The sequence below is a fragment of the Taudactylus pleione genome, unplaced genomic scaffold (assembly GCF_031769625.1).
Source record: "Taudactylus pleione unplaced genomic scaffold, aTauple2 ptg000066l, whole genome shotgun sequence".
Classification (NCBI taxonomy): domain Eukaryota; kingdom Metazoa; phylum Chordata; class Amphibia; order Anura; family Myobatrachidae; genus Taudactylus; species Taudactylus pleione.
The window spans coordinates 8358081-8371760 of NW_028284468.1; the positions used below are offsets into that span (position 1 = coordinate 8358081).

The 13680-nt window shown below is 41.5% G+C and overlaps 1 protein-coding gene across 1 annotated transcript; it reads left to right on the forward strand.

Moving 5' to 3' along the window:
* The first annotated feature begins 156 nt into the window (after positions 1–156).
* Positions 157–12748, forward strand: AMOTL2 (angiomotin like 2). The gene is made up of 10 exons (XM_088466652.1): positions 157–321; positions 2080–2868; positions 4137–4290; positions 5329–5473; positions 5920–6012; positions 8199–8494; positions 8623–8918; positions 9032–9216; positions 9355–9507; positions 11375–12748. The coding sequence occupies exons 2-10, from the start codon at positions 2180–2182 to the stop codon at positions 11431–11433; spliced, it is 2070 nt and encodes a 689-aa protein (XP_088322778.1). The 5' UTR covers positions 157–321; positions 2080–2179; the 3' UTR covers positions 11434–12748.
* Positions 12749–13680: the final 932 nt, after the last annotated feature.

Consider the following 13680-nt stretch of genomic DNA (forward strand, 5'->3'; position numbering starts at 1 on the left):
AGCAGTGAGCGCACCTGCCCCTAGCGGTAGAAGAGGGTGTGTGCAGGCAGCCAGTGAGGGAGGCGGAGAGCAGGAGGGGCAGGAGAAAGGTTATGTGTGGTTATAGCTTTTATCCCAGGGGGAGCCTGAAACTCTCACATTCCTGGCATAGCAGCAGCAGCTATTGAGGCAGAAGTGTGAGCGCTAGAGAGTCAGTTTGATCAGAGCTCTCAGCCTGTACACAGTATTCTCTACAGTCCCGACACTGAGGGACAAACACTGCACAGAGGACCTGTCCCAGGCTGGCACTCATCTGCTGCTGCACGCATCTGCTATGATCTGGTGAGTGTCCATTCATTGTCACTTCATGCAGCGCTACTGGGGACTATTATCCCCAAATCAACACTTATTACAGCTGTACAGACAGTCACCAAACTGCTGCATCCACACTGCACGTGTCTCTCTATAGTATATCAGTACCCTAAGAAATGTGTATTGCAATTTTCATGAAAACTGAAATGTTTTAAGTGTGTAGCTTTGTATGTCTTCTGTGTGAGTATGTGGGTTTTGGCATAGAAGAAGTTAAATTGAATTTCACAATGGAAACAGCTGAATTGAACATATGTGTTTCAACATGTTCATGTACAATTCTGTATATATAAACTGCAATCAGCAGCACTAAACTATCTATCTATCTATCTATCTATATATATATATATATATATATATATATATATATAATATATATATTTAATCTCCAAGCCATATGGATTTGTCTCTATATTGTTGAGTGTGTTACCCAATGGTTTTTCTATTACTGGTTTCTTGTTGAAGTGTGTTTTTCAAATGGACCCTAAAAATACATGCTTATTGTGCTTGTAGAATGTAGACTATATGTGGCATCCTATGATACAGTCTAAGTTCCCTGGTGTGCTTTGTTTATAATGTGTCAGTGAAGGGTTAACACTGGTGCATTCTTTATTGGGGACCGCAAGAGACGAAATGCAGGTGTCTGGTCACCCCTAGCAATGGCTGAGGAATCCATGGGGCATTTTTTGTTATTGTTCTTGTTTTGAGTACGAGCCTTTGTACGGTTGTGGCCAAGCTGCAATCCACAAAGAATGTCAGTTGCAACACAAAGGCCCTGGTGATGTCACGTCTTAGATATGTGTGAGATGGTACTATCTCCTCTGCTGTGGAAAAAATGTTTTGTGCCCTGAGAGAACAGAAAAGCCACAGGTTTGTGGCCATTAAAACTCATGCTTTAAACATGTAATAGACATCTGTTTGTAGAATGTTGAACATCATCAGTTTATCTATTTAACTCATTGGTGCCAAATGGCACGTCGACGTATTGGAGACAAAGATCATAGCTGGTTGGAAGCCGTTTTTGTTTCTAAGTTGTACCAGCTACGGCGTTACCTTGAAGATGACCAAAATAATAGGTCTTCAAGGATGGTAGATTTGTTTCTCATTATCTTTAACCTGGCCCTATCTTAAAGGATTGTACCAGCACATGAAATGTCGGTTGGCTGTTCAACTTCAACTAGGAGAATGTGGCATTCAAAAGGAAGGTTAAAAAACAAGCAGCAGGGGGGCATACCAAATAAATAGTACTGGACTTTATCTCTTTAGAAAAGGGGAGGGAGGAATTCCAATCATTCATAGATCTCTCCCACATGAAAGACAAAACCAGGTCAAAAGTCTTACCTCTCCAGGTTACTGTGAAACAGCAGGAGTTAGGAACAAGTCCATTAGAAAGGTATTTGCAATTCACCAGGACAGGTAGCATCAAGGTCAATCCTTTCATTTTGTTTTCAGGTAAATGCTCAGTAATGATTGAGATTCCTAAGCCTCCACTGATGTCCTAGGAAGTCTCTGGTGCTATCTATTGGCACAAACCTATTTCTGTTGATGTAAATTGTTTTTTTTTTCTTTGTTTTTTTTGAAAATTCTCAGAGAATGTTGAATATTCTCTAAAATGTGATAATATATAGGAAAAAACCCATAGGAGATGGGTACATCTTATCTTTGCTACCTGTAATGACCACAACACAATATTTTTTATGACACTTAAATATTTTTTTCATTCAACTACAGGGTCTCTACTACAGTTTCATAAACCAGCGTTTGGGGAAAGGATTATCCAGTATTATCATTCTCTCTGGTGGGATTTATTATATTTGTCCATTGTGCGAGGATGAGAACAGCGGAGGATTCGTCTGGAACGGTTCTGCACCGCCTTATTCAGGAGCAACTGAGATATGGCAACCTGAGTGAGAATCGCACATTGTTGGCCATCCAGCAGCAGGCTTTACGGGGAGGAGGGGGTACTGGAAGCCCCAGGTCATCCCTGGAAAGCCTTGAACAAGAGGAGATGCAGGGTAGCCCTTCCACAAGGCAGGAACCTCAAGGACAAGAGCACCATTGTGACCATTTCTACTTGGAGAACCCTATGTATAAAGCTCATGAGTTTCAACACAAGGGTGAGGAGCTTCCAACCTATGAAGAAGCCAAAGCTGCCCTATCTCAATATTACACAGCTCAGAATGTCCAGAAGGTAGAACACCCTTCTCAACGACAAGATCAGTCCCTTATGGAGCTGAAGCATGGTCATGTCAGGTCTCTGAGCGAAAGGTTGCTTCAGATGTCTCTAGAACGTAATGGTGCCAAGTCACAAAACCTCATGAGCTCCTCGCTGAGCTATCCTCAGCTCTCTAGGCAGTACCAGCTGTCAGTAGCTCGTGGACAACAAGAGGGAGTACAGTACAGGAATGCTCCACCTGAGTATCCAAATTATGGCCAACCTGACCCTACCATCAGTGGGTATGCAGCAGAACAGAGGCGCTATTCTGGAGATCTCCCGTTATATCCTCAACCTGAAGTCAGGTAAGCATATAAACATACACCAATGTCTTAATGCATCTACAGGTTGGCACAGTCTGCAGTAGAAAAAGATGAGGCCTCCCCAAATTCATTTTTTTTAACCTGAAATATCTACTTGTTCCCTCAATTCTAAAACCCTATTCGCGTGGTTTAATTTAAATAAATGCAACATCTGTGAATCCTGACTGAATTTCCTATTATCTTTAAAATACATTACTTTTCATTCTGTCTTCTTCCAAGATACAATTACAGTGTGTGATTTCTGGATAACCACTTTTAATGTGGTCTTTGACCAGTCCACACACCGAATACTGACCTGCAGGCATATATAGATGTGTTCATGAATTTTATTAATAGTAGTTTCAAATGAGAATTTAAAGAAAATCCCTTTTAACTCTGGTGTCTTTGGCATTTAAGATTTCCCTGAGCTCCAGGAGCTGCGACAATTCTGTATTGTTCACACAGGAAGAGATAAACAGATGCAGGAAGTAGCTCTGCATGTAGAGAGTCAGATAATGGTTGGGCAATATTTTCAGTCTCACAATGAAAGAATGTTGTCCCTTGTTAGTTCTTGTATCCCCTTTGGCAGCTTCAGCTATTAGGGTCGTTGCCGGAAATACCATCGCCATTGTGATAGGCTTTTTGAATTCCTGAATTCCAGGCAGTTGAGCCTAAAAAGAAAATCTTTTATTTGGGCTTTGGGACGTTCGCATAGAACTATTGGCTTTCCTACCAGTAGTGGTGTGCAGGTACAGGATTAGAAAGATCAATATTGCTTACCTGAGACCATTATATTAACATCTTGTGCTACCGGACATTATAAGCTTATTCCAGTTCCGCCATTCAAAATCTAAGATAGAAAAGTGCAGTATAAAGTTGGTAGACTAGTTTTTTTTTTTTTTTTATCTTAAAATCACAGTATGATCTAATACTCGGTTATTTTTAGAAGTCAGTATATTATTTTTGGACGTGTGCCTGACATTTTTCACTAGTGATAGATGTTTTTTAGTTTTGCTAGCACAAGAACGTACAGGTCCCATGATCAGCTTTAACGTTAATCTCTCAATAGTGTTATGAAAATGTTTCCATAGTACAATTAAGTTGGCTATTTTGGGGCAGTGAGCGCTTTGTCGTCATCTGCGTTTGGAAATACTTTTGTTATTTTGACATTAAACCTTGAAACAAGAGTATAATGATCATCAAGCTGATATGTGTGTGTGTGTGTCTGATATATAACAGTAGATCTAATTTTTTTTTTTTGTCTGTTGCAGGGTGATGCCAGAGCAAAATATGCACTATGGCCAGATGGCGCCTTTTAGCGTTACGGGCACTCACATGGCTCGAATGGACGCTCTTCTGCGAGAGAATGAAACATTGCGCAGGGAACTTGAGAGTTACAGTGAAAAAGCGATCAGGATCCAAAAGGTAAATGTAAGCTCTTAGGCAGCCTTATAGTATAGCATCTATGCAATTTATATAGCTTTATCAACATAGACGTACAAAGAAGACATAGTGTGGACTGTAATAGTCTGAGGCGCACATACTGGGAGTGCAGGCTGCAGCTGTGCCAGTCACTCTGTTTTGGAAAACCCATTAGTGTCCAAACATAATTTCCATCACCAAACAGGTTATTGTATTAGGTTCCCCAGCTGGTCACAGAGGGTGGGGTGTCTGTGACTCTCAGTTTCGTTTTGTCATCTCTTTCACTTTCAGTGCCCCCCCCTCGCCCCCATCATAGACTCCCCTGTAACAGCTGCGAGGGATTTTGCACAATGGGGCAGCTATAAGCCATTTGTTAGAGGCACACGTAGAGCCGAGAGCTGCTGACAGTTGCTTGAGTTTTGTGTTCTGCTTGAGTTGACCTGATGTGGCACAAATGAGCCATTGTGTGGGAATGAAAAGGTGCCTGTGTTAGGAAGGCCTCAGCTGTAAGGAATAGGGGGGGGGGGGCAGCAAATGTGCAATCCAGACAGGCAGGTGGCACAAAGTCTACAGACATAATCAGGGTTTAGTACAAGAATCGCTGTGGTCTTGCCCAGCTCTATAATATCATACAAAGTATGAAACACAAATTGTATTCAATCCAGTTTAAATGCGATCTATGGAAAATATAAAAAATTTAGGTTGCGCCGAGAACATAGTGTGAAAAATTGAATAAAACTAAATACTATACTGTAAATAATATTTGCTAGTAATTACCCAGCATGCACTAAAACTATCAAAGCTTGTAGAACATTTGGATCCTCATAGAAAAGAGTTACGTAGTCTGTTGTAATCCGTGGAAAGCAATCTATCGGCGACTTTCCCTGCCTTGCGCTGAATTGATGAAAACATGTTTAGCTTTTTGGCACATGTGTAGCGTTAGGGCAGTGGATTAAGTTATGCGTTCCTTTGCAATTTGCTGACTTCTCTGGGAAATCTGATAAACATGGCAGCAATCTGATGCCTTTGATTCTTCCGCAGCTGGAGACAGAAATTCAGCGGATCTCGGAAGCTTATGACAGCCTCATGAAAGCGTCCTCTAAGCGGGAGACACTTGAGAGTGCCATGAGGACCAAGATGGAAGGAGAGATGAGACGCATGCAGGACTTCAACCGTGACCTGAGAGGTGAGAACCTGTGTGTGAGCGATCAACTATTGTCACCTGTTTACAATGGATATTCGGCTTAACTGAGTGGACACAATCTTATGAGCATGAACGCCTTTAAAAGCCATGTAGAAACAGGACTATAGGGGCATAGACACATCAGTGCACCATCCATGCTCATTAACCTACATATCACATAAAACTATATTAATTGGAGTTACTTAAAATACACATTTGAACAGAAGACATTCCGGAAACCCACAGATTTAACAGCTATTTTGGGAAAGAAACCACCTCTCTAGGGAGGTAGCCACAAAAATCGGTTAAGGGACATCGCAATCTCTGTTGAGAGCAGTAGGTTCTGAGATTCTGCAGAGCAGTGAAATGTTAGATTATTGGTATCCGTGCGGAAGCCTTCTTTTTATGCCTGTGATCTGAAACTCATTTTCTCCTCTCTTATTGTTTAGAACGTCTGGAATCTGCACACAAACAGCTGTCAGCCAGGAGCTTAGAACAGAGAGAAGACAACCAGGGAACAGTATCCAAGCTGCTTGCTCAGTGTAAGTTATAATACTGGAAATCCGAACCATACAACTTCCTAACCCCAAGGTCTTCATTTGTACTTTAGAAAATGCAAACCAGATATCCCTGATAGGAACAGTGTGAATTGAAAATAAGTCATAAACATGTTCTCACTCAGTCCAAAATTCAATGTACAAGATCATTACACATTCTGCAAACAGTGCACCTAGATTTATCTGAGTTCATAAACAAATGACTCTTAGTCTCAGCTGTGTACGTGGGATATAGCCTGATGCACCTTTAAGTATACAGGGAGGTGTGTCCGGTCTCTGTTTCCTGAAGAAACGACTGTGTTGCTTTAGCAAACAAACATTCTTCAATGGGATCTGAATTCCTTGCATTCCAGTAGCTGGTCTGCTCAGCCCCCTTTATGTCTCCCGAGGAGAGGGGAGTGGGGGCACTGCGTGAGTTATCACAATGAGATTTGTAGCTTACTTAGCGAAAGCCCATATGAGCATTAATGGAAGATCAGCCGATTTATCTGAGTACATATTACCTCTTCATATGACGAATAATAATTCTTCTTTGTGTATGTGTGTTTACACAACTTAGATGGAAGACCAGCAATATATATGAGGATGCAGCTAACCCCATTCTCAGGGATTAGGCATCTTACTGAGGCATTTATACACTTAGCATCTGATACTGAGTCCCACGCATATTGATGCCATTTCCATGCATAAGCCGCGTGGCACAATGGCAGATTTATGCTGAGTGTGAGCATGGCAAGGAATTAAGTTTTAGAGTATTCACAGTCAGCCGATCAGAAGCAGTTATGCAATAGACCATCATTATCATCATGTATTTGCGCCAACCCTCATTCGCCCACTGTGATACGGCTTTTATAGGTGCATACTCATCTCTGTGCCCGCCTGCATCTGTTGGCAATTATGCAAACACGCCCTTACTGTTCTAGCATTCCGTTACCAATAAATGTAAACCCACATGCTACAATTAAGGTTAGATACCCCCTCTTTTGTGCATCCATCCACACTAAACTGATCTGGTAGCTTTTTCCCAGGTTGGGTAAGTTGGAAATGTCACAAGATAGAACTGGTCTTACAAGGATATACATCCTTAAGCTAACTGGCTGCTCCAAGCCTGGGAACCTGCATATTTGCTTAACCTTTCATGGAACAGTGCAGCAGCCGCAGTCAAGTTTAACGTATACTTAGGAATATTCTTGTCAGGTCATTCTACACACACAGGCAAAATTCTTGTAAACATGTCCAGGATCTCTCAGGCATAGTGGCTGTTTGCAGAGCTTATCATAACGCACAGGTCTCTTCGGTTTTTTGTGTTTGCTAATCTTTCTAACCCTCCCAGACCTTTCCAAAACATGAGTGCTCACTGCAAACTTTTATTTTACCTGCATCTGTAATTGTCGTTTTCCTGATCTCTTAGGATAGGCGCAAACTGTGAGTTTTTTCACAATGCGCAGAACTGAATTTATGTGTATCTCAGTCCTATTCTGAGTTGGCCGAAACTTGGCCAGATATGTATTCCCGGTGACAATGCGATCGCACACAACCACCCTGACTTTAATGGTATTGTTGTGGGCGAACGGGGAAAGATCTCTTGCACGTAGCATGAGGCTGCTGCAATTGCAGATGCTAATGATGACGGTTGCGGCGGCCGGCCCACGCACACGACACCCAAATTAGTTGAATGGAATAACACGCTAGCATAAGGTCATTAATTAGGCTCCCGCCGCTGCCTGCGGCTGCAGCCCCTGAATGTTTTTGTTTCTGTACTGGACTTTCCAGCAAGGGGAATTTTTGGATATTTTTGAATATTTTCATTATAACCAATTGCAGGAAATGTAAGTGTGAGCTTGCTAATAAGCTGGGATGTTATTGGTGTGTAGTGAATGAATAGGTTGCAAGCTCACGCACACATCCCACAAAGTGGCTGCCACTAGTGGGTTTGCAGGCGACAGGTGCTTTGTAATACATGGATTTTATGCTGAAATCAAATATAGAACATGTGTAAGGAGAATATATGTCTGTAATTGATACTCTGATTCTCCATTCACATTCTTCAGATTTTGATACCAGCCTCAGCCAGTGACTTTGAGCCGAGAGCCCAAAAATACTCTTATTACAAAGAACATTTAAACTCAACGTATGAGGTTATTAATTAGATTTTGTTTTCTCCTTACCAGGCCGTGAACAGCAGCAAGATAAAGAGAAACTAGAGCGAGAGATCAGCCTCCTGCGCAGCGCTAATGAGGACCAGCGTCGCAGAGCAGAGTTGTTGGAAAAAGCTCTGAGTAATGCTCAGTCCACCGCCGCTCGCACTGAAGACGAGCTGCGCAAGAAGCGAGCGTACGTGGAAAAGGTGGAGAGGCTGCAGCAGGCATTGAGCCAACTCCAAGCCGCCTGCGAAAAGAGAGAACAGCTGGAACTGCGCTTGCGGACAAGGCTGGAGCAGGAGTTAAAGAATTTAAGATCTCAGCAGGTGAGTAGGTGACTGGCGTTGAGCATTATATTGCATTTATTATGCATTTATAAGCATTTAGAATTGTTTTTTTTAAGCTATTGTATAAATTGAAGAGGAAAAACTCACTGAAATGTGTCTTCTGACAGAGGCAACCATTTTCTCAGAGCGGAGGCCTTTCCCCCGAACTGTCTGCCCAAGTACTCTCTGAGCAACTGAGGGAAAAAGAAGAACGGATACTTGCTCTGGAGGCGGACATGACCAAGTGGGAGCAGAAGTATTTGGAGGAACGCACCATGCGCCAGTTTGCAATGGATGCCGCAGCCACTGCCGCAGCACAGCGGGACACAACCATCATCAACCACTCGCCACGCCACTCGCCAAACAATAGCTTCAACGAGGACCTTCTGATGGTCAACCACAGGCACCAAGAGATGGAAAACAGGTGCGTCCAGCTTACTGGAATAGTTGATAATGTTCGAGGTCTTAGGTTTGCTTCCCTAAACTCTTCTTTCCGTCCTTGCTAACATCCATTCCCACAATTCTTTTCTTCCGTAGAATCAAGGCTCTTCACGCTCAGATTCTGGAGAAAGACGCCGTAATTAAAGTCTTGCAGCAACGCAAGCCCCACCAGAGCCCATTACGACCCGCTAAATCCGTGCCCTCCATTTTCACTCCATCTGTGACAACCCCAAACACTGCGGCTGTTGAACGACAAGTGAACACGTCACCAGGAGCATCAGGTGATTATTTTCGATAACTAACGTTTGCTAGACTTGACATTTAATCTAGTTGTTTCTGGTGTTTAAATTCGTTGGACAACCTAACCTTATTCTAAGAAGAACTGTCTGCTTATGCCAACCTTATTTCTCTCTTCTCAGTAATCAAATCAAACTGTCTGGCATCTGCCAACATTGGCATTTTACCGGTTCACTCCAAGCATGGCAGCAAAGATGGCAGCACCCAGACAGAGTGTTCTACGGAGATAACAACTGTGGCAGATTCTCCTTTGGACAGAAACACCTCTACACTAGGTAGGTGTTTTTTCCTAGTAGTACTCATTGTAAGCAGTCATGCTATTGGACACAACATTCAAAAGGCAGTTTAAAGGGCAGATTAGATGGACCAAGTGGTCCTTAACTGCCTTCAAATTCTATGTGTCTATGGTTTAGAAGAAGGTGGCTTTAATGGCTCTTTCTTAGTGCAAGAATTTCAAGACTACATTTCTGTAACCAAACTGAGCTTATTGGTTTTCTTTAACACTTATACCTGGGGGCTCTTTAAGATTCATGTCAGACATGTCAGTTCCCACGAAACAGTGTATGGATATACAGAGAGGGTGTGTGCTGCTCACTAATGTAAAGATAGATAATTACTCCAATAAACATGATATATTTTCCCTTTAAATAAGGCATTCATACGCAGCCCTCGATTGTCATTACTTCACTTAATCGTGAATAGAACAAGCCTGACTGTGTATTTGGAAATGTCTCCATATATTCCTTTTGCAAAGGCTCGTAAGACTTTTTTGCAATGGCAGAAGCTGCACTCGCTCCCCTCCCCCAATCTGAGCCCGTGCCGAGCCCTGCATAGCTAAGAGCTTTCTCCTCTCACAATTGCTGCCAAGGCTTGGCCTCCCTTGGTGATGACTAATGCCAATGAATCTCAGCTATGCAGCTGGGAAGAGAATGCAGGTGCGAGGCCAAGAGAACGGAGAGCATGGGGGAAGGGAGCATCTCTAATGTATGAAAGATCACATTATTAATTTAGTGCCTAGAGACTCCAGTACACAGTCAACAAATGGTCACAGAGTTAAACACAGGGAGATATATATATATATTAGGAGGGCAAAACCTAAATGCTACAGTTACCACTGCCAAGGGTTGTCCTGCAAGGCCTTTATTTACCCTTGCACAGTTTGATTGACAATAGAGGAGATCTTCTATATTACAAAATCGACATGTTTCTGGAGCCAGTACTCTCACCATAATATTTTATTGTGTAGATACAATCTGTCTGCAGAAGATCCAAAGCTGCAGGCATGTCTGGTATGTCCTCCCCCTCACATCACAACGCAGCCATTGAAAATGGGACATTGTGATCCGGCAGGCTAGATTCTGAGACCTAGCACTCTAGCGTAACGCCCATGAGCACTGAATGCATCACGCTGTCTGCTCCAGACAATCCTACAGCCTTTCACAGTGCGAGTAAGGCCTGCTGCCCATGCTTCACTCTGTGTTACAGTTCATTGTATAGAGTTCAGTCATCTTTTACGTGTCCACATACTGACATGACTGATCACATGCCTGTCTCTCCATTTATCTGTTCAATGGCCTATGTGAAGGGTGAATCAGAAGATGGAATCACTGGAGTAACATAGCTAGAGTTACTGTGGATGGATAATCCACTCATGCATAGACAATTTGTTAGGAGCATGACCGGACAGTCAGTGAATGTATATTAATGTCTGTCAGTCTGCTGCTTTTCATGTGCTGGCATTTCAAATATTACTATACAGCGTGTCAAATACATTTGAAATGTCAATTCCGCGTGTAATTATCGTGTTCATTTCATAGTTGGGATTACGTTAATTGTTTTATTATGACCAGTTTGTTTTTGTGCTTTAGGTATTGCAGCAGTTTTAGCTTTGTGACTTAGAGTTTATGAATAAGGAAGTATAAATTGGTAGAATTGTGGTGGTCCCAGAGTCTGGGGGCAGCTCCAATCACAAAACATGTTATGCAAATGTTTACAGTAGATGAATGTTGAATATTCAATGAAATGAGTTTTCATTTGACCGACTTACAAAAAAAAAAAAAAATAGAACACACATCGCAGTTTAATTTGTATTTATTGCTGCTGACTTGGCTGTTTCATTAATTACCTGTTCCTTTCTTACAGAATCTGTATCTACTTCTAAAAGCTCCAACATTTCCGACATGATAGAGATTCTCATCTAAGTCACCGACCTCTTGGGGCTCACGCCTCAGCGTTGAGAAAAGTCTTACCTGGTCCAGAATCGTAGCTGGTTGATCAGCTGTAGTTCACAGGCAAAGAATACTGTATTCAGTCTGTAATAATGAGGTGCTCTTGGAGTTGGGACATGGAATGTTACAGCTCAGAAACTCCAACCTATAATGCCAATGGACTTTAACAGTCGTCCGGCACACCAATCCGAGCTATGGTTGGGAAGACTAGAAGATACTTGTTATTTTAACTTATCTGAGGTCGATAACACCCGCTGACTTCAGTTAATGTGATAAAGTAGTTGTGGTTTCTTAACTCCATCTCAACCTCAAGACTTTAATTCACATGGACACATACTCTGGAGGAAGAAGAATAAAGTCGTTTTGGCTTTGGAGAGCCGAGGGCCAATCCCTTTTGCTGCTAGAAATACCTACAGAAAACTGCAGGGGTTTGAAGTGGTTTAAAGTTACTGGACTCTTGTCCTAAACATTTTTCATGTAAATACTTACGTGTTTATTTTTATAAGTCCCCCATTGTCACTATTTATACAGCTATGTTTTTTTCTCTGTATTCATGACAGTCTGAGATCTACTTTGAAGTTCTAGCAAGATAATAAGGATTTATACATAAATGGAGGCTCATAGGTTGATGCACGCAAAAAGCATTTAGCTTACAGAGGCCTGCCAATACAAGGGCAAGCTCTAATATTACTATGTACATCTCCAAAAAGAACCCTATAATGTATTTATTTTATATTATGAAAATTATTATCCCCCTCCGTCCTTCTCCTCTCTCTTTTTAAGCTGCTGTTGCTGGTCAACAGTAGCTACTGTTCCGCTCAATTCCTGTGCATTGTTTACAGAATTAGATCAGCAGACAGTTGCATCAAGCAATTTACTAAAGATGTTTCTTTTTTTTAGAAATTATCGCCCCTATCGCTAACCCTTAGGTCACCAGAGAAGATTAAATGCTTTCTTTCTGACAACAAAATGGGTTAGAAATGTTTAATACATTTATATATATATATATATATATATATATATATAAATAATTTGGTATTTGTTAATTTGATATTTTTGCCTATCTGCGCTGTGAAAGTCTGTTTTATTCCAAAGATGTATGAATCTGATATATATTTTTTTGTGAGTTTACTTAAGTTATCGAAAGTATTTAAAGAGGTAAGCGTGGCTGTTGTTTCTTAATATTATTTAGCTTATTATATGCTGCCTGGATGCCATCTGGCTCTGCTGTTGCAGACCAGACTTTTGTTATTTTAAATATGAAATTAAATACATTTTAAAATCTAAACTACTGCTGTGTGGCAAGTGATCGTTCATTTCTGTACTATACAAAGGGTGCTAAAGTAGGATTTGCAAACTTCGTGAAAGCATTTCGTAACATAAAGAGGTGTATTATGGCCTAAATTGGCTGTGTCCAGCAAACTACTATTATATGAAAGAAAGGGGTGAAAAGTGAAAAATGCCTTGAAGAAGGCTGGCTCAGCTCATGATACTAAAAAGGACTTGCTGAAGGTCCCAGTGTGAATCCCAGTATTGGGTTCTTGTTACCACAGACTAGTCTCTCTTGCGTTTCAGGCAAAATTCAACAATTAAAGATGAAGGTAGGAATTTTACTACACATATTGGGATGTGTTATTTATAGGGCACCACAAGTGGTCCGCAGCGCCGTACATACAGTACAGGGTACACAGAACATTACATTACAATACAGTAACCAATTTATAAACACAGCACAAGTAACAAATAGCAACACAATACTCCATACACAATACAGCTGGGAAGGTGAAGGCTGTCAATGAAGTGCTTGAGAAAAGGGCTGTGAGACAGAAGGGAAGAGGACCCTGCTCCTAGGAGCTTACAATCTAGCACTAGCACTTGGATTATGAGTTAAGTTCCTGAACAGGGCCCAATTTGTGTGGAGTTTGTATGTTCTCATCAGACTAGTTGTTTATTTGTATTCTAACAAAATGAAAGCGCTAGTTTTTGTGTGCTTGTATGTTAGGGAATTTAGACTGCGCTCCAATGATACAGCGACTGATCTGAATGACAAAAATTCTCTGTACAGCGCTGCAAAAAAATGGTAACAATATTTTATTGCAATTTAGAATCCTACGTGGTTACCTACGTTTTGCTACCTGTAAGATTAGTGAATGAAAAAAGTAAAAAAATCCATCGGTTTCCGTACATCTCTGAATTAGGCCCATAATCCATTGGCACCTG

Excerpts from the sequence above, each read along its gene's own strand:
- AMOTL2 (XM_088466652.1), top strand. The coding sequence starts at position 2,180 with ATGAGAACAGCGGAGGATTCGTCTGGAACGGTTCTGCACCGCCTTATT. Across the intron at positions 4,291-5,328 it reads AAGCGATCAGGATCCAAAAG|CTGGAGACAGAAATTCAGCG; the intron begins GTAAATGTAAGC and ends ATTCTTCCGCAG. Across the intron at positions 5,474-5,919 it reads CTTCAACCGTGACCTGAGAG|AACGTCTGGAATCTGCACAC; the intron begins GTGAGAACCTGT and ends CTTATTGTTTAG.